This window comes from Abramis brama (genome assembly GCF_963993115.1).
Source record: "Abramis brama genome assembly, chromosome: 5".
Lineage (NCBI taxonomy): Eukaryota > Metazoa > Chordata > Actinopteri > Cypriniformes > Leuciscidae > Abramis > Abramis brama.
This window is the reverse complement of record NC_139967.1, coordinates 39,811,660-39,839,624: the sequence shown is the minus strand read 5'-3', so window position 1 is coordinate 39,839,624 and position 27,965 is coordinate 39,811,660. Positions and strand designations below refer to the sequence as shown.

Here is a 27,965-nt window from a genome sequence, read left to right as displayed (position 1 = left end):
GTCGTCTTGATGAGTTCCTGTATAATTAAGCAGGTTTCTGTTTTTTTGTTTATGCCGGAAGTCAGTGGTGGGAGGGCAGCAATGTAACCTCAGAAAGTTGATTGAACCCTGGGATAGAAAAAATAGTGAATTTCGAAATCCTTGAAGTGCTGCTGGATGACATCCTTTTCTTTTCCAAGTAATCTTTGTTAAGAGAGCCTTTTACTTACAGTCCTATAGCAGCTTGTTTTTGTCTTTTATTTTATTTTATTGGATGCAGTACAAAGCTTTTTCTAGCGCAGTTTTTGCAATATTTACCTTTGAAGTTTGAAGGTAAGCTTTTGAACGTTCCTCAAACTTTAACAAACAATTTGAACTGTGTAATCGGCAATGCCAAAAGAGGCAGTGCATTACACCAACAAGCAACAAATATTTAATCAGCATCAGACAAGGACATTTGATACCGGACAAAAGACAGTCCAGCAAAAGTTTAATGGTGTGCTGAAAGTGGAATCATTTCGTATAAGAAAGAAACGCATTCAGTTTTCATGCTTTTCTTATCAAGAGCACCAGGGCGGTCGGTTTGTGACCCCCTCTGGGTGGGTGAGATAATGTATCTGAGTGTTTTTGAAAGAGCGGGGCAGTCACATGAGCCATTGCACCGTAGCCCTAGGGACCTTTCCCCCCAGTGGTGTTTGTTTTTGTCCAAAAAAAGAAAAGAATGAAACCTCTCGTGGGTTATTCCCTTGAGTTAAAACTGAATTTAAATTGCAAAGTTTTAGAAGAGGAACCTTTTCTCACACAGAAAATAGCTGTCCCTCTTTTGTGATTTTGAAGGAATAGCTCATAAAAAAATATAATTCTGTCATAATTCTAAAATACACAACAGACGACATTTTGAAGAATATACTGGCCGCTCTTTTCCATGCAGTTACAACAAATAGGATGAAGCTATTAAGCTTCAAATAGGACTCAAAGATATAAGTGGTCCATCCACCTTGTTCACTTATAATTCAAGTGTTCATACGATAGCTTTATTTAATCTGTTATTCACTGGTAATCTTCCCTTCCTGTGGACTGATAACCAGCTCATTGAGAACCCGATCAGTTAGATTTGTGAATCAATCATTCAGGGGTGTGTTTCCCAAAAGCATCGTTAGCCAACTATGGTCGCAAGTTCCGTCGTTATCAGCGTAGTTCAACGAATCAGTGTTTCCCGAATCCATCGTTCTAACGAACATTCGCAAACAGCATCGCAAAGTTTTGTGGTTGGAACGATAGCTCTCGACCTTTGGTTAGAAGCATAGTGTCTTGTTTGCATGACATGTGGACTTAATAAATCCTTATCTTGAGCAAAATAAGCAAGCTGACATTCAGTACAATCTGTGTCTTTTATTTAGAATACATACAAATGTCATTTACGTCTTTTAGTTTGTCAAGAGATTTAAAGCACTGTTTTTGAAGAGTGCGCATGTGCGTACGTGCTCTATTACGTAAGAACGAGCCTTTGAATGAATCTGAAAATAACGCTAAATAACTGAGAAAAATGAGAAATAGTCCTCAGATGCCATGTCCGTAATTTAGAGCAAAACATCTAGCGTTAATTCAATCTCAAACAGATTCATTAAAAGAAGTTTTCACTCCACCACGTGCATGACATCCTTAACCAACATGGTTGAACAACCACTTTGTGACAATGCGGTTTCGGGAAACTGTCGTGACGAGCTAGTTGTTTTTTCAACGATAACTATGGTAGTTAAACAGCGAGCAGCATTGTGCGGGAAACGCACCCCAGACTGGTTTTATGAACCGGGTCAACTGATTCATTTAATAGATCCAACACAAGAGAATGATCCATTCATGAAGTCGCATGGACTACTATTGTTGAACTTTAATGCTGTTTTTTTGTCATTTTTTGCACAACAAATACAGTAAAAACTGTACTATTGTGAAATATTATTGCAATTTAAAATACCTTTTATCTTAATTTATTGTTTGAGCACATGGCTTGTGATTGTGTTCACTGGCCATGTGCTCTTGTTTTTGTCATGTTTGTTTCTATGTGCCCACCCTTAAGGCCACCATTCTTCTTGTTACCTTATTATTGGTATATTTGTCCCACCTTCTGTCCCTAATTAACCTCATCATTTCCTCTCCTATTTAGGCTACGTTCACACTGTCAGTCCAAATCCGATTATTTGTGTGTCTGATTGGAATCTGACCAAAGTTATTGACTGTCCACGCTGTGTATTGCATCTGTTCTGATCAGATTTGTGTGTCTCATGGCGCTCTTTCGTTTTCCTGGATATCTGCATTGGTCTCTAGGGCAATGACATTGCTTTGGTAGGCAAAAACAACAACATGGAGGAGTTTACAATACAGATGTTGTCTTATTTACAACATGTGTAGCCACCGTGCTGGTCTACTGTATCTTATGAGGCAGCGACAGAAATGTAGGAGGCTGGTATGCGTGGCTTATTCTGTTGCTGTCGTCTCCACCGGTCTTAAAATTCAACATGTCATTTTCTGCTCGACCGGCAATTTGCAGCAACACAACCTTGTTTCTTCAGCGACTTTCAGCATGCTTCCTATATCAACATCTGACATGTTTACGTTTTAATCCCATCAAAGCAGAATGAAACCGATTTCCAGAAATGGAATTGAATCAGATTTTAAACCACATATGAATGTAGTTAGTTCAAAGTAGATTTGTAAAAATCGCATTTCATTTTCATCTTTTTTTTTTTTTTTTTTTGTGCCTTCACACTTGCTGAATATGACCGGATTCCAATCGGATATGCACAGAAATCAGATTTGGACTGACAGTCTGAACGAGGCTTTAGTGCAGGGAACGACGACTGGCGGCCCGCGGGCCAAAACTGGCCCGCCAGCAATATTTTCTGGTCCGCCGGATTATTTTGGAAGTCCTAAATCCTGCACAAAACTCTTCCACTACTTGAGAAAAGCCGTAGTCGTGCGGCGATTTCACCGCCGCATACTGTGTGAAACGCACATAGGGAATCATGCTCTCGGGATTACATTTTAAAGTATAACTGTGCGTTCACACCGGACGCGAATAGCGCGTCAAATTCGCGCCTGCCGCGTCTAGTTATACGCTTGACCACTTTGTGTCCATTCGCGCGTCAAAAGACGGTAGCGGGCGGTCTGACTGACAATAGCCCACTCCCGACATCTTTTGACAGCGTATCCGCACTTAATTCTGACCACCTGTACACCTCTGAGGAGCTGTTTGTTACTGAAACCATTGTCAGTCAACAACATTCTTTTTTTGCAAGGATGTTTGAAATAGTTCGGCAGAAAATAGCCTACTTCATTTGTCAGTAGGCCAATATGATTTTCATTTATGTTGCTTAGAAATTTGAGTGATAGGCTTTGTCCTATTTAATTTATGTTAGGCTATTTATATTTCATAATTTGAATTTTATTTTTTTTCTCTGCTGACAGTACAATGTTAAAATAGCCTAATATTTATATTGACACGAACACAATTTTTGTATAGCATTTATTATAGGCTACTTAATCTCATTCTTTCCGTTAGAGACATTTGAATGTGAGATTATGGAAACGAGATCTAAATTTTGCGGACCCGTCAGGTCGGGAAATAAAGCGGGTGAACACCGAGTGTATTTTAAGCGGTTGCTGAATAGAACCTTGTGGGAGCGGGACGGAAAAAAAACAGTCCCGCACAGACCTCCTTAAACCTTAGGTGTGTATGTGTGTGTCCCGAATAAATAATAATTAAAAAAAAAGGAATAAAGTTCAAAAGTCGGACTGTAAGCGACTGAGGTATGATTGCTATTCACACCTTTATTAAAATGGCTGTAATCTGTTACCACAATAGTACTTGATCTGTTTAAAATGATTTCCTTGATATATGCCTAAGGTGTTAAATTAAAAAACCAAAATTAAAATTAGTCTAATCCAGTAATTATTTTTTTCTATTTTTGATCTGAGCACAATCAGAAAATCAGAAAACCCATCGTTATTCGTTTTTTCATTTTAGTTCAGGAAATAAATAATGGAAAAACAAGTCGTTTTTCATATTTTTATTTTTGGTTTTAATTTGAAAAAACGATTGAACGAATGATCCACGGACGGTGACGGACCCATCATATTCCACGATTATAGGCCTATATAAGAGTATTTAATTTGTATCCATAGGCCTACTCTGTGTAGCTGGCCCGCCATCTACTGGCTAAAAAAAATATTGGCCCGCGGCCAAAGTTACTTGCCGACCCCTGCTTTAGTGTATCGCAGCTGTTCAGATCCGATTTGTTTGTCCCATGCCGCTCTTTCGTTTTCTGTAATATCTGAATTGGTTTCTATGGCAAAGATGTTGCATTGGTAGATATACGGATAAAAAAACAGGGGTTTGCAATACCCAATACCCATTTTGTCTTATTTACAGCATGACAATACGTAGCCACCACACTGGTCCACTGCGTCTTATGAGGCAGCGGCAGAACCATAGGAGGCCGGCTTTATATCGTGCTGTCGTCTCCGCCGGTTTCAAAACATGTCAGTTACACTGTCTTCTGCTCGTCCAAACACAACCTTGTTTCTGCAGAGACTTTCAGCATGTATCCTATAACAACGTCTGACGTTTACATTTTCCTTGACGTGAGAAAGTCACATAAACCACGCGAAAACCAATCGGAGTGATCAGACTGAAACGGATTTCCAGAAATGAATGGGATTTCAAACCACACACGTGGCTCAAAACCGATTTTTTGTTGTTGTTGCTGTTTACCCTTTCTAAATCTGTTCGGATTTCAATCGGATATGCACAAAACCGGATTTGGAATGACAATCTGAACAAGGCTTTATTCTCGCTGTGTTGTCCTGGTCTCTATGATACTCTAATCTCTAGAGATAGTTTGGATCCCTTCTAGGATTTTTCCACCAGCTGAACATCCTAAATCAGAAAATCAATAGCACACACCTCCTCAGCAAGCCACACTGTTTAAGATACATTTACTACATATGCATTCCAATCAGTATCTCTCAATATAAGCAATATTGCCCAGTGAGGGCTGCTCACTAAAAGTGTTGTGTTACCATCTCCCAATATGCTAATGAGGACACACTCATGTTGAAGATATTCTGAGCTATCGTACGCCATAACCTAACAAACAACCTTGTTTTCGTGGTTGTGCTGCTATATAAAGCATGTTCTTCTACCTTTAAGGGTACCTTATTTTAATTAAAGGAAAATTAACATATTTGTTTCTTGCACTGTTTTATTCCCAAAGGCTTAATTAGTCTAATTCAAAATGTACTTTTAGGAGTGTTCACTTATTTTCATTGTACTTGGTAAATCTAATTGCTCATATTGTCATCCGGCTTAAGCCAGGAACACCGTAGAGACCACCAAGTTATTAAAGTTAAAAAAGGGAAAGCAGTCATTTGCCTCTGGAAAATGTACGATTTGTAGTATTTTGATAGTTTGAATGTGATTACGCACGTTTAATGCAAAACAGTAAATGAGCAGTTGTTTTGTCCATTGTTAACCTAATGATACTTCTTGGTCTGTAAGGAAGTGGTCTTCAGTATACAATACAAATTTCCTAAAACAATCTGTGTTCCACAGATACAATAACAGTATGTGGGCTTGAAACAACATGAGAATGATACTTTGGGTGAACTGTTCCTTTAATAATGAGAAACTGTCATTTGGAAGTGGAGGAAACAGATGTCCAATCCCTTTACTATTGCCTGTGCTCTGTCAGTCATTTTGACCCCCCCTCTCTTTCTCTTTCTCATAGGTGTAGAGGGTCAGTCTGTTGAGATCTGTAACACTGTAGATATAAGAGGCGAAATCAACCGTGAAATTGCAATGAGGATAACCTCGGATCTGAACAGCAAGGATCGATTCTTTACTGACCTCAATGGCTACCAGGTAGGACAACAGTACATTATTTATATTCTCTTTCCTGACACCCACATACACATTAAAGTTCACACAGTTTATATGTAAGTGTGGTGGGCCGGGGCTTGGTGGGCGATCTGCGGATATCTCTCTGAACCAGCCCATATTTCCACTGACTTTATACTGAGCCGAACAACAGTGTAACTATATGGAATTACCTTTATGTCTTTTTTATGCAATAAAAAAAAAAAAAAAAAAACAGGTTTTGAGAGTAATAATATCTAAATTGTAATTACAAAATAAAAGATTGCAAATATATCTAACGCACACTGCAATGCTAGATGTCAGAGTCAGACTGGGACCGGGTAGTGGGCGCGGCCGAATTATTGTGCCGAACGAGAGTGACCAATTGAAACAGGTCTTACATTATGGTGCCCACTGAAATGCAGCTTCACTTGAATTCAAAACTTTTTTAATCGCAAGCAAACAATTTTGACTTGCAAACAATGACAGCAGAACAGGGAGCAAATTTGTGCGTGCGTGATGAAAACTGCACAAAGAAAACGATTTACTTGCACTATAAAGTGTTTTGTTATCAGTTTTTTTTTTATTTTAATTTTTGCAATTTTTTTAATGTGCAATCTTTTGTAATTGGTAACTCCATATTACTGTTACTAAATTCATGTTTTGATGTTATTGTCAGAAGTTATTAAAAATAGAGCAGTCAGTCTAATAAAGTATTAATAATTAATAGTTTAAATATTTAATCATTTAATTTCATAATTAATATTTATTTAAATATTTAATTTCAGTATAAAAAAATGTAGTTAACACCTTCAGTTCCATTATTAAAAAAAGACATTGATACTTTTTTTAATCAAGGATGCATTAAATTATAAATAGATTTCATAAATAGATCAAAAATGACAGTGATAAAGTGACAATAAAGACACTTAATATTACAAAAGCATTTTCTATTCAAAATGTACCATGGTTCCCACAAAAATATTAAGCAGCACAACTGTTTTCAACATCGACAATAATAAGAAATGTTATTTGAGCTCCAAATCAGCATATTTGAATAATTTCTAAACGACCATGTGACACTGAAGACACAATATTATTACTTTTTCTGTGTTTTTGATCAAATACATAAAAAATATAGCTGCAAGCAGCCATTAAGTGACGATTTTAAGCAAAATCGTTGAAAGCCCATATAAATACAAAGTAATATATATAAATATAAAGTGAAATGGTTCCCACGCTTCTTGAAAATACTTGGATTTCAGACACATGAATTCAAGGCCTGGAAAGTCTGTGAAAACAAACATAGGTCTTTGAAAGTGCTTGAATTAAACTGGAACAAAATTTTGTTTATGCACTGCAAAAGAATGCGCATTTATCAGAATGAAATAGTGCTACTGTGTGGGAGGAAAGTTGGAAAAAAAGAGGAGTGACTATGGCAAAATTGGTATTTATGTTCTCGGCATGACCCAAGGAATCTATTAAGACAATTTCATTGTAATAGGTATGCTGCAGTGCTGCACCGAATCTAAAGAGACCAGTCTTGTGATTTTCGGTCTAACGGTTCAGAAGTTAATAGCAAATACAGCATTTTACAACAAAATTCTAAATGGACGATGCCCAAAATGGCCAACATGGGAAAATTGTATATCATTCGACTTGGCATGCCTCCCCTAATCTGAAGAGACAAGTCTCAGGATTTTTGGTCAAACTGATCAGTTATAGGCAAAATTATTAATTTTAAATTTTTCTGACCACTAGGTGGCACAGTGGCGAAACATTGCATGTACCTTCAAATCATGCTTGTGATTACACGTATCAAGTTTGTTCTGAATATGCTAAAGTGATGCAGAGATACAACCTTACATCCATTTTGGTGTAGTCTACGTCAAATTAGTTTGGCGGTTTGACGAATCAACTTGAGCTCCATGGTTTTTTGTCGGCGTGGTCTGAAGATGAGTAAAGACATTTATCGTAAACATCGGATGAGTGGTCTAGAAAAAGTTTTTTTTTCTTCTGAAAATTCAAAATGGCGGAAACATTTTGATGACGGAAAATTATGTCATAGAATGCAATCGTCTTGTGCCAAGGAATCAGTAGGAAAAAATTATTTTGTTTCTAGCCCTTACGGGTAAAGTTATTAGCATAAGTGTGAGTGCAACTTTGGACAGTTGGTGGCGCTAGAGGGATTGAGTTAGAGGCTCCAAAATGGCTGTGGTTAATGTTCAGACTGTCTTCTATCTGTGTGCCAAATTTCACAATTTTTTACCATATGATTCTATGAGCTGCCATAGTCTCAAGAGCAAAGAAGAAGACTTACGGATATTTAAAATAATGACCGACCTCAAACTTTTAGGTATTGTATGCTCATATATATAGATATAAGACTAAACAAAAAAGGTTACAGTTAACAGATATCTTAAAATAATTATAAAATGTTATCCCCAAAACCACATTAATATCAACAGAAGCTTCTCTTATGGCCTGGTCATTTGATGGAGCCAACTTTTCATTAGTCTCTGAATAAAGATTACACTGCTGAAAGTAACACAAGTTCAATTTAAATACATGATCTGAATGTGTGGATACAGACAGCAAGCTCGCCTAATTCTGTTTACTGACAAGTAAAACTAATCAACAAAAGTCATTAGAAGTTAGTTAATTTGCATGAAGTGGTTGTTTTGACAGTCTTGTTTGATTTTGGTTGATAGTGTCAAAATGCAATATTGTTGTTTTTGGAAGGCATAATGAAAATGTCAGTTTATTTTTCATTTCTCCTGACAAATAATTAATCAAAACAGATTAGAGTGTGCTGTATGGCTGACCAAAACAAACAAGTGTCAATTTAAATCACTCTGTCAAGTTGTCTTGACATGTTGGAGTATTAGCGTGGCATTTAATTAGCTGATGATGTCTCTCTGGCATTGGCCGGGATTAAGGGCTTCTGTTCGGTCCAAATTAATTAACTGACTTCATAAAAAAACGGCTCATGAATAAAAACAGTGGAATATCCAATCAATTTTTCCTCCAAGTCACATTAACACATATCGAAGCTCACCAATTGACAGTGTTTTTCCTTCAGTAAGTGTCTCCACATGCCTGAGCTCATTGTTTTCAGGTCTCTAAACAGGGGGAATCTGGAGTTTTTTCTCTCTGCATTGCTAAAAATGCCTTGGGCTGTTTTTACAGGTGCAGCCGAGGAAAGCCATGGCTAAGCTCCCCCTGCAGGCAAACTTCTACCCCATGACCAGCATGGTCTATCTGCAGGACTCCAGCGCCAGACTCTCTCTACTCACGGCACAGTCACTCGGAGCGGCCAGCCTCAAGAGCGGTCAGAGTTTTAACTCGCTTCCTTCCGAGTGCTTTGCATTTTCTTTTCTTCTTAAAGCCTCATAAAATCACTATTGAAGCTTTTTGGCTTTACCCCATGTCTGTTAGATGCTATTTACACTGGGGTTCAAATTACATTTTAAAATATATTCAAATAGAAAACTGTTATTTCGAATTTTAATAATATTTCAAAATATTAAAGCATAAGAGACTTATTTCAAAAAAGAATTAAAAATTCCAGACTCCAAAAAAGCTAAAAGTCCCCAGACTTTTGAGCCGTAGTGTATATTATAATGATGTCATGCCTAAATTCACTTAAACATCACAACATTGATTTGACATTGACAAAACTATTGATTTTAGTGTTTAGTGTGCTTTATTTTTTTTTTATTTGAGATGAAATTGAATAGATATTTAATATATAAATGGTAAATGGACTGCATTTATATAGCGCTTTCACAGACCTATGGCCACCAAAGCGCTTTACATTGCCTCACATTCACCCATTCACTCACTCATTCATACACCGACGGCGGTGTCAGCCATGCAAGGCGCCATCCAGCTCGTCGGGAGCAGCTGTGGTTAGGTGTCTTGCTCATGGACACCTAGACACTTGGTCAAGTGAAACCGGGGATTGAACCACCAACCTTTCAGTTTGTAGACAACCTACATAAACCACTGAGCCACTGCCGCCCTATATAAAATGAAAGAGCGACTACGGAAGCCCCTGAACCACAACGTAAAAAATAAATACGTAACTTTACGAGAACTTCAATCTTAAAATATTTTGACTTTATTCTAGTCATGAATAAAGTTGCGGTTCAGGGCATCCGTAGTCGCCCTTTTATTTTGTATATTAAAAATCGACACAATTTCATCGAAAAAAAATTTCTACGTCTTAGGACGTTACGAAATATACTGCGCCGGAATAGACTTTACAGGGGAAAACGCTTTTCAGACTGGATGGAGGTAGCCAGCTTTATATCTGAGAAAATCACGGGATCCGGTTAAATGATTGGAGACAGAATGATGCACTTAAAATGTATCCAGAAAGGATTTACGGTAAAGAGGGAGACAGTACCGTTACTGTTAAGTGTTCTCGACCCAGATGGCGTTGCCTAGGCTACGAGTCAACGTACTACATAAAGTTTGGACCAGGATTGTGGTGCTCATCTATAGGCACGCAATCTGGGTCGAGAACACTTAACAGTAACCGTACTGTCTCCTTCTTCACCGTAAATCCTTTCTGCACCTGTAGAATTTCCTTTTGCTGAAAGCCCAGATAAAAGTAAAAAGCTACTGTTATGTTTAGATCCATGTCCGAGGCAGTTCGACTTCACAAACGCATTTCTTTACTAAAAAAACTTGAATAAAAAGAACTTCTACGGAAGATGGTATTCTACGGAATACTTCTACGGTATTCTTGTGATTTTGACTTTATTCTCAAAATATTATGACTTTATTCTCGTAATGTTTCGACTATAATCTCGAAATGCTACGACTTTTTTTAAGTTGCGTTTCAGGGCTTGACATTCTGAAAAAATTATTTTAAGTTTCACTCAAGTTGTTATGCTGATCATATAAAATAGAAGCTTTTTCTGTGGAGTGGTTTAGACATTTTGACCTTGCTTTGTATGCGATTGTAGTCATAACACAAAGTTAGCAGATACACTTAAAATATACAGTCTTTCTCTTGTGGAAAATGGGCTGACATCATCTGGTCAAGGACATATAATATTTTATTCAATGAAATGATCTTTACAATGAGACTGTCTTTCTCAGTTTATTATAAATGGCAACATAATGCTGCAACAATTACAAAACCATAAGCAAATGATTTGACAGCCTACCATTCAGACACATCATGAACATCAGGACCGTCATCCTTGGATCTTTGCTTGAATAGATCTATTAAACCTATTGACCTATTAAATAAATAAAACACTGGCAGGTGTACAAGCGTAGGTGTATTGGTGGTGAAAACACTCCACAATTGAACGTAAAGTGCTTTTGTCCATAATTCAATCTGTCAAGTGTGGTTTTGTCAGGTTGTTTTATAAAAATAGATTTATTTGTTTGGTGCTCAAACACGGCTCAATGGTCTCATTGACTTTGGCACACATGATTTATGCATGTCCATTGAAGGCATCAGTGAATGTTCTGGTGAAGTATGTGTGACATACTAATGAAGCTCATTGGTGTGGATTCCACAGGTCAGCTGGAGGTGATAATGGACCGCAGGCTCAATCAGGATGATAATCGAGGTTTGGGTCAGGGAGTTCTGGACAATAAGATCACTGCCAACTCCTTCCGCCTACTGCTGGAGAAGAGGAGCTCTGCGGAGGAGGTAATGAGCTAAAGAAGAAAAACATGCATCTATTAATGACAACAGTCTGACCATTTACTCTCAGCATCTGTTGATATTGGATATTTAATTGCACATGCTCATATCCCCTATTTAAAAATGTTGTTTTCCTTTGCCGTCATCTAACACTCATTTAAAGATAACCTTTAAAATCACTAATAATTTAATAACAATCTAAAAAAAATGTATAACCATTTTTCATATCATAATGCTGTAATGCCTAATGCTTAAATGTAAATGTCTACCTTTATTATTTTATTTATTTATTTATTGTACTTAGAGCAGTAGACAGTAACTTGTGCTTACTGTGCTTTCTTGCATTATTGTGACTGTAAAATACCACAGTAGTTTTGTAATTGTTATAATCTAACTAAGCTGTAAACATGTTGGCAGTTTAAATAACTTTAGGCCCTATCATACACCAGGTGCAATGCAGCGCCAGGCGTGACCCGAGTGTTTTTTTTTAGTTTCCGCCCGACGCAGTTATCATTTTTCATGTCCTGCACCAACGTTGTTTAAATAGCAAATGCATTTGCACCCATTTGTGCGCCCATGGGCGTGCTAGTCTGAAAACGAGGTGTGTTCGGGCACATTGCGTTGCTATTTTGAGCTATATATACAGCGTTGCTATTTTGAGATAACTGAAATAGACTGCGCCATTGACCAACTGAAACCTGGTCTAAAGTCAATGGGGCAATTTTTTTTTTTGTTATTTAAAGAGCGAGTTAGTAATGTGCGTCTATAAGCGGGTCCACAACTGTTGTACACTTTGTCCCATAGATGGTCTGCTCACATGCTTTAACCTCATGCACGAGCAGATCCGTTTCCTCTCTGGAGACATGCGTTCAGTTTTTCCGCTTGCACCATGTAAATAGTGAATCCGCCGTGGCGCGACCGCAAATGGCTTTTAAAGGGAATAGGAAATGAGACTCTGATTGGTTTATTGCACGTTACGCCCAAAACACACCCATTACTCGTTAAGAGAATAGAGACAACCCTTTTAAACCATGCGCTGGGCGCGCCGACCATTTTTCCCGTCGTTAAACTAGCAAAAGTGGATTCGGACACGCCCTAAGTGTGCTTGCGCCGTGCGCAAGCCATGCGCTTAGATCGTTAAAAAAGGGCCCTTTAATTTGCTTGGCTAAATTTTCTTTGAAATGCTGCTACACCATGACAGTAATAGAAAAGACAATTTTGCTCTAATGCAGAAGTGTTTGCATACATGGACTTGCATTGTTCGAACATAAACAAATGAATTAAAGAGGCCATATTGTGCCCTTTTACAAAAAGGTTTTCATGCTTGAAAGTTCAAAAAACATATTTTTCACATATTTGACATTGTTGCAGCACCTCTCTTCCCAGTCTGTCAGTAACTCTCTGTTTAGTTCTTGTCTCTATCAAGCCCCTCCTTCTAAAAAGCACAATGTGCTCTGATTGGTCGGCTGGACCATTGTGTTGTGTTTGAGCGAGTTCCACTTTGAGCGAGTTTCGGAAATGTTACGCCCCTTACCGTTATCACGAGTTTCAACACTACCAACGCAACTCAACCAGGCTTCGCCCATTTTTTGTGTATGCCTTTGGCGGGAATTTTTAAAATGAGGAAATATTGTGACGCGTACGTTCCCGGAAAGAAACTTTAACATTGCAAAACTGCAACATTACACACTAAAAATGTAAAAAAGCATAATAGGTCCTTTCGAGTCTTTAATGTTCTCTAATACACCACTTTTCTTTCTTAGGGCCAGAATGAGGAGACCGCACCGGATAGTTATCCATCTATACTGAGTCACATGTCGTACATGTACCTCAACCATCCCCTCATCTCAATGCCAGTTAGTCAGAACTCAGACGCTTCATCCTTGATTCCCTACAGCCCTCTGAGCGCCTCCTTCCCCTGCGACGTGCATCTGGTCAACCTGCGCGCTATCCAGTCTAAGGTATGGCTCAAATGTGTTTGTATCTTCTAGAGGATTTGAAAGAGGAAGCTGAAAGCTGTTTTGGTTGTAATTGGGGAGTATAGGACTGCTGACTCAGCTCCTAAGAGGGCCATAAAGTGTATTGACCTTCAAATTGATATATCATAGTCCCATTTCTCAGGGCTGAATGATAATATTTTAAAACATGACAGGATAAAGGTAGAAATTCTCAGAAGGGGGCTCATGGGAAAGATTTAATAGAGGATGTGATTCATGCTGGCTTAAAAGCTTAAAGGGGCCTTATCATGAAAAATCCCATTTTGCTTGGTCTTTTGAGATAAAAGATTTCATTGTACTGTCAAAACATACTGTAATTTTAAGAACTCAGTACTTCCTTCAAAGAGACTGTTTATTTAAATTACATATAAGCATATGACTGCCAACATTAACATGTCAAATGCTTATTTAGCAGTCATAAATGGATATGGATAGTTATTAACTCCAGAAGAAATACTGTCACCCTACAGTACTCTTCTGAAGAATCCCAATGTTAGAAAGACTGACATTTATTTTGAACAATATCCTTGATTAACAGTTTATGTGGCACATTTCAGCTTGGATTGTCTGATGAATCTATCATATATTATAGGCTTAGCATGGATGCTATTGAAGGGTTGCAGAGCAAAGAGCAGAGTCTTAAAGGCACAGCTGCAAAAAACAAATTGTGACTAAATTGAGACCCACAGGAAAAATGTATAATAAAAGGAAATGATATTACCTATTAATGGATATTTCACAAACAGCATTGCTCTATAACAGGGATTCTCCAGACTCTAGTAAGCTGCCTCTCTGTCTACATAGGCAGCTACATTTTAAGGTAGCATATTAACTGAGAAGTGCACCTGTAGTGTACTTCAAATAAAAGTATTTTCAAATTTATATCAGGAAATTCATCTGCGCACTTTAACCATATTTCAAAGTCAAAAGAAGTAATTATGAAATTACATATAAAGATGTACTTAAGTTCTACTTCAGTGGGTCAAAACGCTAATTGCATTTAATATTAATTTAAATTATTTTTATAATACATTTTTATTTAATTGCAATTAACAAGCCGTTAAGTGTCCGAGAACATTACATTTAGTTTGCACTGAAGTATATTCACTGAAATATACTGAATCACTGACATATACGGTATAATTTCTGTTATAACTACTCTTTAAAAGTATGCTAAAGTGTAAATCCTTTGCTGCTTTAGAACTGGGCCAAAATAATATTATACAACAGCATTATTGTCATGGGTTGCTGTTGTAGATAGCTCACGAAGACAAGGAATCCTCGGAACAGTATTTAATCAGAAACTCACAGCAATATACAGGAGAAAGTAACAACAACATACAACCTGACATATAAACTAACAACATCAATGCAAGTGAGGGCACACCTGGACAGAATACTCAAATCAATGTGTAACCATAGAAACAAACTGGCTGGGGACTAGGATGACAAAACTAATTAGCAAAATGAAACATAACACAATGAAAACTGAATCAAAAACAGAACATACACGTGACAATTATATTGCTGCCTTGCCTTATAGAAGATCTGAAGTCTAAAAATGCTGCCTAGGTAGGCAGCTCTCAAAGGTTTGGAACGGAGCCGTTAAACCTTGGGCCTTTGTTTCTACCATACTTATTGACTGCATTCATGGCCATTTTTCATTTGGGTGTCACCATTAGAGCGTGACAGAATTCATTCATCTACACGACAAAGATATGCTTAAAATGGAGAAGTTTTTCCTTTAAATTTTTTGTGTACATTGTCAAAACGATCCCCATTGACACGGATCCTCGAAAACGACTAAAAACGCAGTATTCTTCTGCCAGGCCATTAGATGGCGATGAAACACTATAGGCTGAACACGTAATACGCATGTGCATGACGTCATCGTCTTCAGAGATTCGCGTTTTTGTTGTTTACACGGAGACCGTTTTCAAAAACTTGCACTTTGATACTTGTTTTCAAAAGTTTGCATTTTCAGGCACCCAAAACGCCGTTTTCGTGTAAACGAACGGCCAAAACGCATAAAACGTTTTTAGTTGAAAACGGTGTCGTGTAAACAGCCGCTAAGTCACAGGTATCTGACCTCTATCCTTTTGTTTGACTGATCAATGACATCATCAAAGTTAGAGTCTCTTGCTTGAATTATGATTGACAGATCATCAGAAAGCCTTAACTGCTGATTTGAGAGGCTGAATTCACTCTCAGTATGTAAATATTAATTAAAATTATTAATAGGACAGTTGGCTGCACAAGCTTTTGGTGTCTAAAAGTCTAAAAGTCTATGCTAAATAATGCTTGAAAAGTTCCTTTGTTATGTGTCATGGCAATATCCACTCAAGGACACCCTCTATGCAAATGGAAAAGAAAAGTGTTTTTCAAGCATGGAAGACATTGATTACATTTCATTATTTATTTATTTTTGCACAACAAAAAATTCATCTCAGTTGTGAGAGCTTTATCGACTGTGCAGAGTGATTTACTGTGTCTGTTGTTAATCTAGTGCTCCAGGTTTACAGTGATGAGAGATTCTGCTGGGCAGAGATGTCTGTATAAATGTTTTCATTATGTCATGAAGGGGCAAGTACAGATTCGAGTGCAAATTTTATTGTGGATAACGGCAGAAAAAGTTAATGGAATGTTCCGGGTTCAATACAAGTGCTACCATAGAAAAGAATGTCCACTCATTTCAGTTTGAAAAAGAAAAATGCACCTGCAATGGACATTTATGGGGAAAGACTCTGTAATGGGGAAAATATTAAAACACATGGTTTTGAAAGTATAGCCACAAGATCCAAAAGTGCATAATTTCTTGCTAATTAAAATGTTGTTTTTTTTTCTTTTCTTTTTTTTCATGAGATTAATAGTGATTTTTTAGAAATATTAATAAAATGATGCACACACATTAGGCCTGCACAATATTGGAAAAAACTGGCACTGTGATATTTAGTTTTTCTGCGATATACTGTATAGTGCGATATGAAAACAATTTCTGGTGTCTGGTCTGTACGGATAAACTACAATCCCTATACTTCACATTGCACATCCTGTGATGTGACTATCGCGGATGCGCACATTGCGATATCGATGCTAAAACAATATATTGTGCAGCTCTAACACACATGTGATATGTCAGTCTTCTAGAAAAAAACTGTTTTATTCTACATGAAGTGGTTTGCCCCTTTATGGGAGCTGCAGTTTTGACCTCACATGATCAGTTGTGTCATGAAATTGCCTGAATTACTACTAATAATAACAACAGCAGTAATAATACTATCATTTAAAGAGTAAGTTCTCCAAAAAATTAAAATTCTGTCATTATTTACTCACCCTCACATCATTCCAAACCCTTAAGACCTTCTTCTTTCATCTTCGGAACACAAATTAAGATATTTTTCATGTGTGTGATGTTGAAGCAAGAGCCAGCCAATCACTGTGCGGGCCAATAATGAGCCGGCGTTCTGACGTAGAACAAAGCGCTGCAGTGTTTACAACGTGAGCAGTGTCAAAAGACTGACATGGAAGCGAAGAAATTGTTGAATAAAGTAATTATTTTAGTTTTTTATTTATTTAATTGGGGCCTATTGTGCGATGATGTATAACTATTCGTCGATGTCTTGCTCTGGACGCAGTTATATGCAAATTAATTTGCCCATGTGACGTCACAGGTGTCACAGTCGGTGGCTGTAATGAAGTGCACGATGAAGGAGATGCTCAAAATAAATCTTTAATCCTAGAATCAAAACGATAAACAAAAGAATAACTGAAACACAACCACGAACACACTGACATCAAACATTGCAATACAAGGAACTAACAGAAAGTGAGGGCTTAAGTTGAAGGGCAAACAATGGAGCTAATGAGATAATTAATGAAACACCTGAACTGAGGACTCAAATCAATCTGTAACCATAGAAACAATCAGGCAGGGAATGGAGAAGAACTGAACCAATTACTAGAAAGCTGACCTAGACAAAGACATGAACAGAACAGGAAAAACAGAGAAAAAACAAACTCAAAGCGTGACTACATGTCACTCGATATCAAAACGAGCTTAATTAAATAAATGCTTTGTTTATAATGAGGAGGATATTGTAAGCTATGAAACTTGGGTTAGGGGTGTTTTAATGGTACAAAGACCTTGAAGGGGCTGTTTACACAACACCGTTTTCAACTAAAAACGTAAAAAAAATTATGCGTTTTGGCCGTTCGTTTACACGACGACAGCGTTTTGGGTGCCTGAAAACGCAAACTTTTGAAAACGGGTTTCAAAGTGGAAGCTTTTGAAAACGGTCTCCGTGTAAACAACAAAAACGTGAATCTCTGAAGACAATAACGTCATGCACACGTGTTCAGTCTATGGTGTTTCGTTTTAACAATGGTGTCGTCTATACGAGGAAGACTCAAAGGAAAAACTTCTCCGTTTTAAGCATAACGTTGTCGTGTAAACGTACCCTTATATGTCAAAAGATCAAGGCAAATTTGATTTCTCATATCATGACCCCTTTAAAAAAATAAAAGGTTACCATCAGTAACGCATCATTTTTTTAAACAGCTTTATGGAAATCCAGCTTTGTACAGCTCAAATAATACAAATTTCAGATCAAATATGTGTGCTTCATAAAGAATACGTGAAAATTAATTTCTGCTTTTGAACCCCCACAATGCCTTGCCCCATAAATCCATTGTAAGTGCATTACTGTAAATGCAATCTTTGATTCGTTTACAAGCCAAAGTTATTTTTAACCAGGACGATTGCTTCAAGTTCCTTTGCTTTCCGCTGTCTCAAGGAGAGGCTCTTTCCATCGAGTTGTGATGCTGTGGTGCTGAGCTGCAGCTGATGAGCGCAAAGCACTGCTCCATTATTGGCTCAGTCAGAAGAAACAGTGTTGTGTTTATGCGGCCTGAGGCTCCATCTCGTTTCTCTCGCAGGAGGAAGGGGGAGGTCCATCCGAGCAAGCTGCTTTGATACTGCACAGAAAAGGCTTTGACTGTGGCTTCTCCAATCGGAACACTGGCCTACTGTGTGACACCACACGTGGCAAGGTAAAGCAGCAGATCACGCGGCTTCCCACACACAGACACATCACAAATTCAAAGAGAGTCTCATCACTGCTACTTAATTTTGGCCTGACTTTTGAAAGAACTTGAGAATTCTATTTGTTCCCAAAGGGATAGTTACTTCAAAAATGAAAATCAGTTTTAAACATAAAACACATATTCCATAGAACACAAAAGGGAGAACTTTAGTGGTCATTTTTTACCATCCAATTATGAAATGTTATTAGAGCATTCAAATTTCAATAAGGGCACAAAAAATCACCATAAAGGTGATAGTCTTTTGAAGTTTTTTGAAGTCATGCAGTAATTTATGGAGAAACAAACCTACTTCAAAGTTATTGAAAATCTTCACCTTCAGTGAGTTTTAACCTGAGAACTGCTGCTATTGAAATTAGTGATCTACTGATATATCGCCAAAGCAGATATATGATGCTCAGATGCTCAAATAAACAGAGCAATGTTTTGATAGGGCCATAGAGTCACAGTTAAGGCCTGTTAACACCAAGAACGATAACTATATTAACGTCCACACCAGCAGACGCACTCCAGTTATGTCGCCTGTCGCTTTAAATGCTCGAGGTCTTTAAAGCAGGATTGATTCTGATTAGCTGTCAGTGTTTATATTGTTCATCAGCTGGAAAAATTGTTCCGAGAGTGATATATGATATCATTGATGTCATTTCTCTGTGCCATTGTTGTTATAGTTGTGGTGTGGACTCTTTTTATATATATATATATATATATATATATTTAGAATGATTTTTAGAACTATAATCTTTATCTTTTTAGTTATTGTCCTTGGTGTGAATTGGCCTTTACACTCTACATGGAAATCAACATAGGCTTACGTAGAAACATATTAAGATAGGAAAGGAGAAAGTGTTTTAAAGGTCCCGTTCTTCGTGATCCCATGTTTCAAACTTTAGTTAGTATGTAATGTTGTTGTTAGAGTATAAATAATATCTGTAAAATTATAAAGCTCAAAGTTCAATGCCAAGCGAGATATTTTATTTAACAGAAGTCGCCTACATCGAACGGCCCGTCTGGACTACATCCCTCTACTTCCTTCTTTAATGACGTCACTAGAACCGTTTTTTGGCTAACCTCCGCCCACAGGAATGCTCCCTCAACTCTACTGAAATTCGTTTATGTACTTGTGCACTTCTTATAACTTACTGTGTTTACTCAGCTCTTACGGTGATTTTCTGAAGTAAAACTGACGCTTCATCTTTTGTGTGATGTACAATAAACTTTATTAAACTCATCAGTATATGTTTGATCATCATTCGGACCTGGTCCGAAACAGCAGACTTGTAGGCTATTAATAATGGATACATACAAGCAGATGACAAATACGTTATAACCGTAATTAAACTACTAAACTATACCTGTTTCATCTCTATACAGCACTCTGACTCTGTAGGCATTATTGTCCGACTCGAAATGAACACCGTTACTGAGAGTTTCTGATATTATCATCATTCCGTGAGATGAAATTGTCCTGACAGACTGAGCGCGAGCTCAAGAAGCTCCGCCCCCTGTGCCGTGCAGCAGCAGCTTATTTGCATTTAAAGGGCACACACTAAAACAGCGCGTTTTTCTGAGCCCCCAAAAATGACAATTTAAACATGCTGTAAAAAATGATCTGTTGGGTATTTTGAGCTGAAACTTCACATACACACTCTGGGGACATCAGAGACTTATTTTACATCTTGTGTAAAGGGGCATAATACAGGACCTTTAAAATCAAAACTTTTTAAATAAGTAAATAGTAAACACTTAGTCTGAAAGGTTTACAAGCTAAGCCTGTGAACTGTCAGATACGCTAACCATCTTATGTTTTACAAGTGAAAAATCAAAGTCTAAGGCCGTGACTCAATGCATGCTTGCTTGAACTTGTTGTGTTGGAAATGCTCTAATCAACATACTGTTTGCTGTGTGTGTAGATTAATTTAGAGAAGCTCCTGACAGATCTGAAGGTGAAAAGCATCACTCCTGTTTCGCTGTCTCTGATGCACACATACAACAGTGAAGCCGACCCGCAGGAGATCAGCCTTAAACCCATGGAGATCAGGACTTACCGCCTGCAGCTGGGCTGAGCTGAGCCGCAGTCACACCGGCTCACGCACTCGAGAGCCTTCAGCCGAGGACTCCTTCAATGAACGTCAATATAAACCTTATGCTTCACTGCAAAGTGCAATATGAAATCTACAAGAATTCCCAACCAGCTCTCTCAGGTTATTTTAACATAACGTGAAGCTTCTTATGTGTGATTCACTGTGCTGAGAGTTGACGTTTTTCTTAGCTGGGATCGTACAAGTTGTTGTACGGTTTTAAAGTGTTGATGCAGTGGGAACGGTGCAAGAAACGCTTTTATTTATCCTCAATTCCCAGATTAAAGTTAATATATGGATTGGAAAATTGATTGGATTTACCTGAATTTGATTTTTTATTTTATTTTTATTTGAAACTTTTGTTTTATTATTTGATTTTCATCCCAAACATGTTTTATCTGAATTGTGCCTTAGTCTCACATGGTGGTGTCTTTCTTAATGGATGTGATAAAATAAGCAATTTTAAAATTGAACACATCATTTTTATCATTCACTGTTAATTACAACATAGAAAACACTAACAACAGACGTTTTTAATTTTGCTATCTTTATTTCTTTAAATGTCCCTTGATCGTTTCTAACAATGCAAATGACTGCAAGTTATGTGTGTTTATCACATTCATTGAAATGGACCATTTAACGTGACTTGAAATTTAGATGATGAAGCCTCAGATTTTGTTTCTATCTTTCTTAAGTGATTTTTGTCATTATCTGTTTTTTCAAAATATATAGATAGTATATATTGGTCGCTTTTTTTTTCTTTCACTTTTGTCTATTTTATTCAGTCTGAAGGATTGTAAATAGGTTCAGTAGCAACATAAATTGACCAAAGGTTGGTGGGTGTCTTGAACTAAAGAATGTGTATTGAAGATTTAATTCCATTGTTCCCAGAGATGATAATTATCAAAGAAGAAATGAAATGTTTTATTTAATATATTAGGCTACACTGTAAAACATATGATCAATAAATTACGACACCGTATGTTTTTACACTGCTTTAACTCATCAAAATAAGTTAGACAAGATTCAACTCATTTTAATGTAATTTAAGTTGAAATGACTGAAACATCCAAGTTGATTATACTTAAAAAATTTAAGGCAGCAATTTACAGTGTATATGATTATAAACATGCATAGATTTATATCAATAGAAATATAAATTCTCACAATGGTTGAGTTGGAAGGAGTGCTTGATCATGAAATGGTGTCATGGTTATTATAGATTATAAACGTGATTGTGCTGAAGTTTATGAATGGAAAAAAAGCTAGATTTATTATACAATCAAACTATGCAAATGTACATTTTTGTCTTATGCAACGATCTATTTTTTTAGACCTTAAATCACAGACTTCCTCTAGTCAGACATTGCCTGGCAGTAATTCTCCAAGAGATCCCAATTTTACCTGGCAAAATTATTTCTGATTACATTACGATATCCATGAATGTTTTTCTCAAATGAATTGGCCTTCATTCTGTGACGTTTATTCTGGAAGGGAGTCCATTATCTGTCTTATACTCTGGGTGTCTTTTTTTTTAGGCTGCTTGTCTTGAGTGTGAACGATGATCATTTGTTGACTTGCTACTGTGATTTTTTTTTCTTTTTCTTTTTTCAAATGTTAGAGTTGATTCAGCATGTTTTTTCTATTTCCTTTTATGAAAATTTCGACTGGTCAGTCAGAAGTGCTGTGATCACTGTATTCCAACTAGCTGCTTAATTCACACCTTTATGACCAAATTGGTCTGTGACTAGTGAATCAGGATAATGAAAGCAGGCCAAATGCTTTCTGACCCTGTGAGAATATTCCTCAATTTTTTTATCTCGAAAAGTGTGGTGACTATCTGTAGAGAATGTCTTTTTACCAGCGTTGCCAATTACAATTTTAGGCAACGAATATCTGTCCGTCTGTCATTTGAAAGGAATGTTACAGAAAAATAAAAATTGTTCAATCTTTTATTTGTTTGAATTTTAAGGATGTGTTTGTCACTATTTCTCAGTGATTTATAGACTTGAAGGTAAAATCATATATTGGTTCATGGTAACTCGTAAGGTTTTGTGTTCTTTTTGACCTTTTCCATGCGTTTCTTCATGATCGTCTCCTCGTCCTCTTGCTTTCTTTTTTCCAGCACTGTCTTTTCAATTTCTTCCTCTCTTTCCATCACTATTTTCAATTCCTTTTGCCACTGAAAGTTTTGGAAAGTGTTAGAATAGATTATTCTCATTGGGTCCCATTAACAAACAACTACTGTACCTCTTGTTATCTAAATACTAATCTAAACTTGGTTAGGAAAGCCTAGCGTTCTGACTGAATCAAAGGGAATGCAATACTCACTTGATCTTCCACAACTTTCATCAGATCAATATCAGTCCTGGTTCTCAGGTCCAGATGGGAAGGTCCATGTCTGCCCTGTCTGATCAAATTTGGCACATATTTGAAATGAAAGAGATGAAATTAAGTATTGTATGGTACCATGGCACAGTGATGGTATTATATGGTAATATTGTGGTATTTTGATATATACCATGGAACTGAAACATGGTCATGCAAGTTTTTCAATGGCCAATGTAAAAATAATACACGGTATTGAGAGCGGAGTGGCCAATGGCTGGTATAATGATACATAATGCAATTTAACGAAAGCAAATTTTGGGATCTGCAAGATTTTTATGAAGTCTCTTATGCTCACCAAGGGTGAATTTATTTGATCAAAAATACAGTAAAAACAGTAATATTATGAAATATCATTACAATTTAAAATGTTTTCTATTTTAAAATGACTTTTTTTCCCCTGTGATGGCAAGTCTGAATTTTCAGCATCATTACCCAAGGCCTTCAGTGTCACATGATCCTTCAGAAATCATTCTAATATGAATGATTTGCTTCTCAAGAAACATTTCTTATCATTATTAATGTTTAAAACATCTATTTTTTCAGGATTTTTTGATGAATAAAAAGTTCAAAAGAACTTTTGTAAGATTGCCTTTACTGTCACTGAATAAAAGTATTGTTTTACAACAACTAAAATCTTTCTGATCCGAAACTTTGAACGGTAATGTATATATTTTTAGAAATATTTTACAAATGAATAAATCTGTCAATATATTGTCTAACCACAATAATTACAGTTAAATTGTCCCCAAAAAAACTGATAACCCATGGTATGTGTCCAAAAACATGGTATTACCTTGGTACCATGTCAAAATAAATAAATACAGTACTTTAATGTTAAGTGTACCAGCTGCAATTTTCAGAAGAGAGGCCAATAACCTTGGTGTCTTGTGAGCGCCTTTAGTAATAGTCTGAGGTGGTTCAGGGCATCCTTCTCCAGTCCTGGCGGTGGAAACTGCCTCTTTCCTGGGTTTGGTGGTTTGTATTCTGTGTCGGTGGTTTGCAGAATGAGTAGTGAGCTTAACTGGAGGCCAGATCTTGGAAAGAGTGTGTGCCAGCCGCCTAGTGATCCACTCGCTCTGTGCACATACACACACATAAACTATGTGTGAACTTCTCATCCTCTCTCTGTGGTTCTCCAGGAGCCTTTTATCACCCTGGAAAGGAGGTAATAACAGGGAGAAACTGCAGGGTCTATTGATCATGTAGAGGCTTGAATTAAGATTCTCTTCTTGACTCATCTGATTTCATTGAGTCAGAGTTTAATGCAGTATCGCACCAGATGCATGTTTAAAGCCAACAATGTGCTTTAGCATTATGTTTATATTCAGATTTACTTAGCCTCATGAACTCTGTATTATAATGTCATCTCAGTGTTGGCACAATATAACTTTAAAATGTGTACTGAATGTACAAAAGCTTTATGCATTATTCAGCTGGATTGGAGTGAAATTTAACACAAAACACAACTGCTTTATTTCGTCTGTTTGGAGATAGCACTGTAAAGACCTCAGGAAATGGTCTGACAAACGCACTGATGCATTTCCTACTGAAACAAAGTTGGAGTGTGACAAAAAAATAAAATAAATCTTGCTTTTAGTTTACGCCAAGATAACATACTACTTTTAAAATTGTTACAGTGTATATAGTATGCACTACTGTGGGGGTGGGGGGTGGGGATTAATACTTTAATTCAGCAAGGATGCATTAAATTGATCAAAACAAAAATTATAAAGACAATAGTGTTACAAGTTGGTTCCACATTGAGGTGAATAGAGGATCCTTTTGCAGCAGTTTTTATTAAACTAAATCAACAAAACATTCTGGCATAAGAAGGCATGGAAGAACTACACACGAGTAACGAAAACCAACCGTAACCTTGAAGACACCAGACAAAGAACTGAACTGAATAGAGGGTTTAAATACACAGACCAAACAATGACACTAAACTAGACGCAGATGAACACAATGGGTTGCTATGAAAACAAATAAAGAGCGGGAACAAAGGAAATAGGACAAACTAGACGTCCATAAAACAGAGCATGACCATGACAGTAAATTCCCCTACGGAAGGCGGAACAGAGGGAAGGAGCCCAGCAGAGCCAGAGGGGTGGAGGGTCAAGGCGAAGCTGGGGTCCCAGAAGCGGAGCCAGAGCAAAGATTGACCAAGGTGGAGCCAGAGGGACAAGGCAGCCCGTGTGACAGATGTTAATATTCATATTTACAATGTGAATGAATGTATTTCACTAATGATCCTTCCTGTCGATTTTTATTTATTTACTTTATACTAATTTGTCTAAGAAAAGACGCTATAATTTTGTTTTAAACATCATTAGTGTCAATTTGGAAAAGGAGTTTTATGATGTATTTGTACTGACGTTGTGACGTCATTACCGTCCAGCTCACGCTGCGTCCTCAGACTGCTTTGAACCAGGGGGCCAATGTTTCAGAAAACACTGAAGCTTCCCCGGGCGCCGCCATTGATTAGCAGACCGTCACCTGCTGTTAGCATTCCATTGACTCCCATTCATTTTGGCGTCACTTTGACAGCGAATAACTTTACATCTGAGGCGTTTGAAGACTCCATTCGTCCATTATTTATTTCTAAAGAAACACAAAAATGTATAAAAGGCTCCATTACCTTGTATCTTACGTTACGGCCCCGTAGAAGCAGTTTTTATAAAAATAGGCTAACGATTGCGTCATAACCACGCGACTCTCTGTCGCAGAGTAGAGAAATTACCGTATGGACAGGAGGAGAAGCTCGCTGGCAATCGGGGGGACGTGGAGGCAAAATGACAAAATAATTAATCAGAATACTTAGCAAAAGTTTCTCCTGCTCCTAGCTCATGGACAGCTCCTACTCACACTCTCCGTCTCTGCAAGTTTCGGAAGGGAATGATTCAGATTTCTCTTGGCACAGCTACTAGAAGACAGACAGGCTGCTCACGTCACATCTACGTCGTCAAGCTCAGTTTGAGTCTGCGCAGTACGCTCAGCCATCAGGGAGTGAGTGCTTCTAATTGACTTCACTTTTCTCCGTTGAATCCAATGGGGTCGCTGTGTCCATTTCTTTTACCGTCTATGCTTTGAACACGTTGAGGAGAGGTAAGCAGTTAGAGGTGCTCTTTCAATTATAAGCCTATAAAAGTTCTCAGAAGTTTGATTAAGTACATAATATGCAGTAATATTATTATTATTATTGTAATAAATGTCCTAGGAAGTGTTTTATGAATTGATGGATAGGATTTGATAGTTTTATTTTACGGGGTACAGCAGTTTGAGTATATGTGTGTGCGTCAACAGAATGTGGTGATTTGAACTGATTAATTAACTTGCCTTTAATCTGTGCAGGTGATAAAATCACAGAGAAAACATTTCTTATTGCTGTATTCTCTCTTTAATTCTTCCAGGTATGGTTTATATTTGTTAATTTTTCCAATGTATTCATTTTGTATCCATTTGTTTCTTTTCTAATTCATTATTGATTTAAAAGTAGCTATAAGAGATTATATTGTATGCTTAGATAAATTGTTGTGACAGTTCATTTTGCACTTAATGTTTGCGACATGTTTTCATCCATTGTATTTTTGACATGTTATTATCATTGTAATGTTTGTTGAGACTGCTTTGAGCACGTTGAGGAGAGGTGATAAAATCACAGAGAAAACATTTCTCATTGCTGTATTCTCTCTTTAATCCATCCTGTACCATCTACATGCTCCATGATAATAAACCGTCTGTCAGCAGCAGTTCCAGCCAAGGGGCTGAAGGGAGCCAGTGGAGGCAGGGCCGAGGAACTGCATGGCTTTGGCAGAGGAGAAGTGAGAGGAAAGCTGGACGGGACCATCTGCGGTGAAGGAGACTTTGGAGCTGGCGATGAAGGAGAAAGACAGGACGGGACCAGCTGAGACTGGAGACCTTGAAACATGACATAATCAAGAACACCAATTACTTATACATTGGGGACTGAGCTTAGTGAACGTGCCTCAGCAACAGGAGAGTAGACGGGGCTCCAATCCATATCCTTGAACTCTACTAATATGCCTCAGTGACAGACATTGGTGCCAGCTCACCCACCTGGTCAGGCGCCAGGACGAAATTGGCCCCTGGCAGTTGCTCTGGCCCAATGCGGGCATGGCAAGTGGTTGAATTGGCTCTGGGCGCTGGCCTGGGGAGGACTGGAACATCTCTGGCGTGGTCCTCATACAGCTTCTCCACAATAAAATCAGAACCATCCAGCCAGAAAACATAGCTGATGTACTGAGCTAACATCGTGCTGTCCCTTCCTGGCAAGAGGAAGACATACAAATAGTCATCCAGCACCTCCCGAAAACATGCTTTTAGCATGTGTCTGCTCAAGGGGATTCGATAGTATAAATCCAAAAAAATCCTCCATGCACCTCTCCAGGGGGTAACCATTCTGGCAGAGGTTTAGTAGTTAGTACTCAGGGCAAATGTGGGCTGCTGTGAGATTCATATTATTAAGGTCTGGTGTTCTGTCACGGGTTGGTTCCACAATGGAGCGAATAGAAGATCCTTTTGCAGCAGTCTTTATTAAACTAAATAAGCTAAACAAAACACTCTAGCATAAGAGGGAACAGAAACACTACACAGGACTAACACAAACCTACCTTTACATTGAAAACACCAGACAAAGAACTGAACTGAAATGAGGGTTTAAATACACAGTCCAAGCGATGGAGCTAGCGATGGAGCTGGAAACAAATGAAGAGTGGGGACATGAAATGGAAATGGGAAAACAAGGTGAAACAAACTAAAAGACCATAAAATGGGAACATGGGGAATAAAGGAAATGGGGAAACAAGGTGAAAAAA

At 37.6% G+C, this 27,965-nt stretch overlaps 2 protein-coding genes across 2 annotated transcripts in view; one reads left to right on the top strand and one right to left on the bottom strand.

Moving 5' to 3' along the window:
• Window positions 1-22,710, top strand: part of man2a1 (mannosidase, alpha, class 2A, member 1) — a 60,728-nt gene extending 38,018 nt beyond the window's left edge. The window contains exons 17-22 of the mRNA XM_084113311.1: window positions 5,766-5,899; window positions 9,083-9,224; window positions 11,437-11,570; window positions 13,328-13,525; window positions 18,497-18,610; window positions 20,572-22,710. Of these exons, the coding sequence (XP_083969437.1) occupies window positions 5,766-5,899; window positions 9,083-9,224; window positions 11,437-11,570; window positions 13,328-13,525; window positions 18,497-18,610; window positions 20,572-20,724 (875 nt within the window). The 3' untranslated portion in view covers window positions 20,725-22,710. The remainder of the gene's footprint in view (window positions 1-5,765; window positions 5,900-9,082; window positions 9,225-11,436; window positions 11,571-13,327; window positions 13,526-18,496; window positions 18,611-20,571) is intronic.
• The window catches only part of tmem232 (transmembrane protein 232), a gene marked incomplete at its 5' end in the record, with an annotated part of 34,668 nt that continues 28,192 nt past the window's right edge, over window positions 21,490-27,965 (bottom strand). The window contains 3 exons of the mRNA XM_084113312.1: window positions 21,490-22,921; window positions 23,071-23,149; window positions 24,007-24,284. Of these exons, the coding sequence (XP_083969438.1) occupies window positions 22,772-22,921; window positions 23,071-23,149; window positions 24,007-24,284 (507 nt within the window). The 3' untranslated portion in view covers window positions 21,490-22,771. The remainder of the gene's footprint in view (window positions 22,922-23,070; window positions 23,150-24,006; window positions 24,285-27,965) is intronic.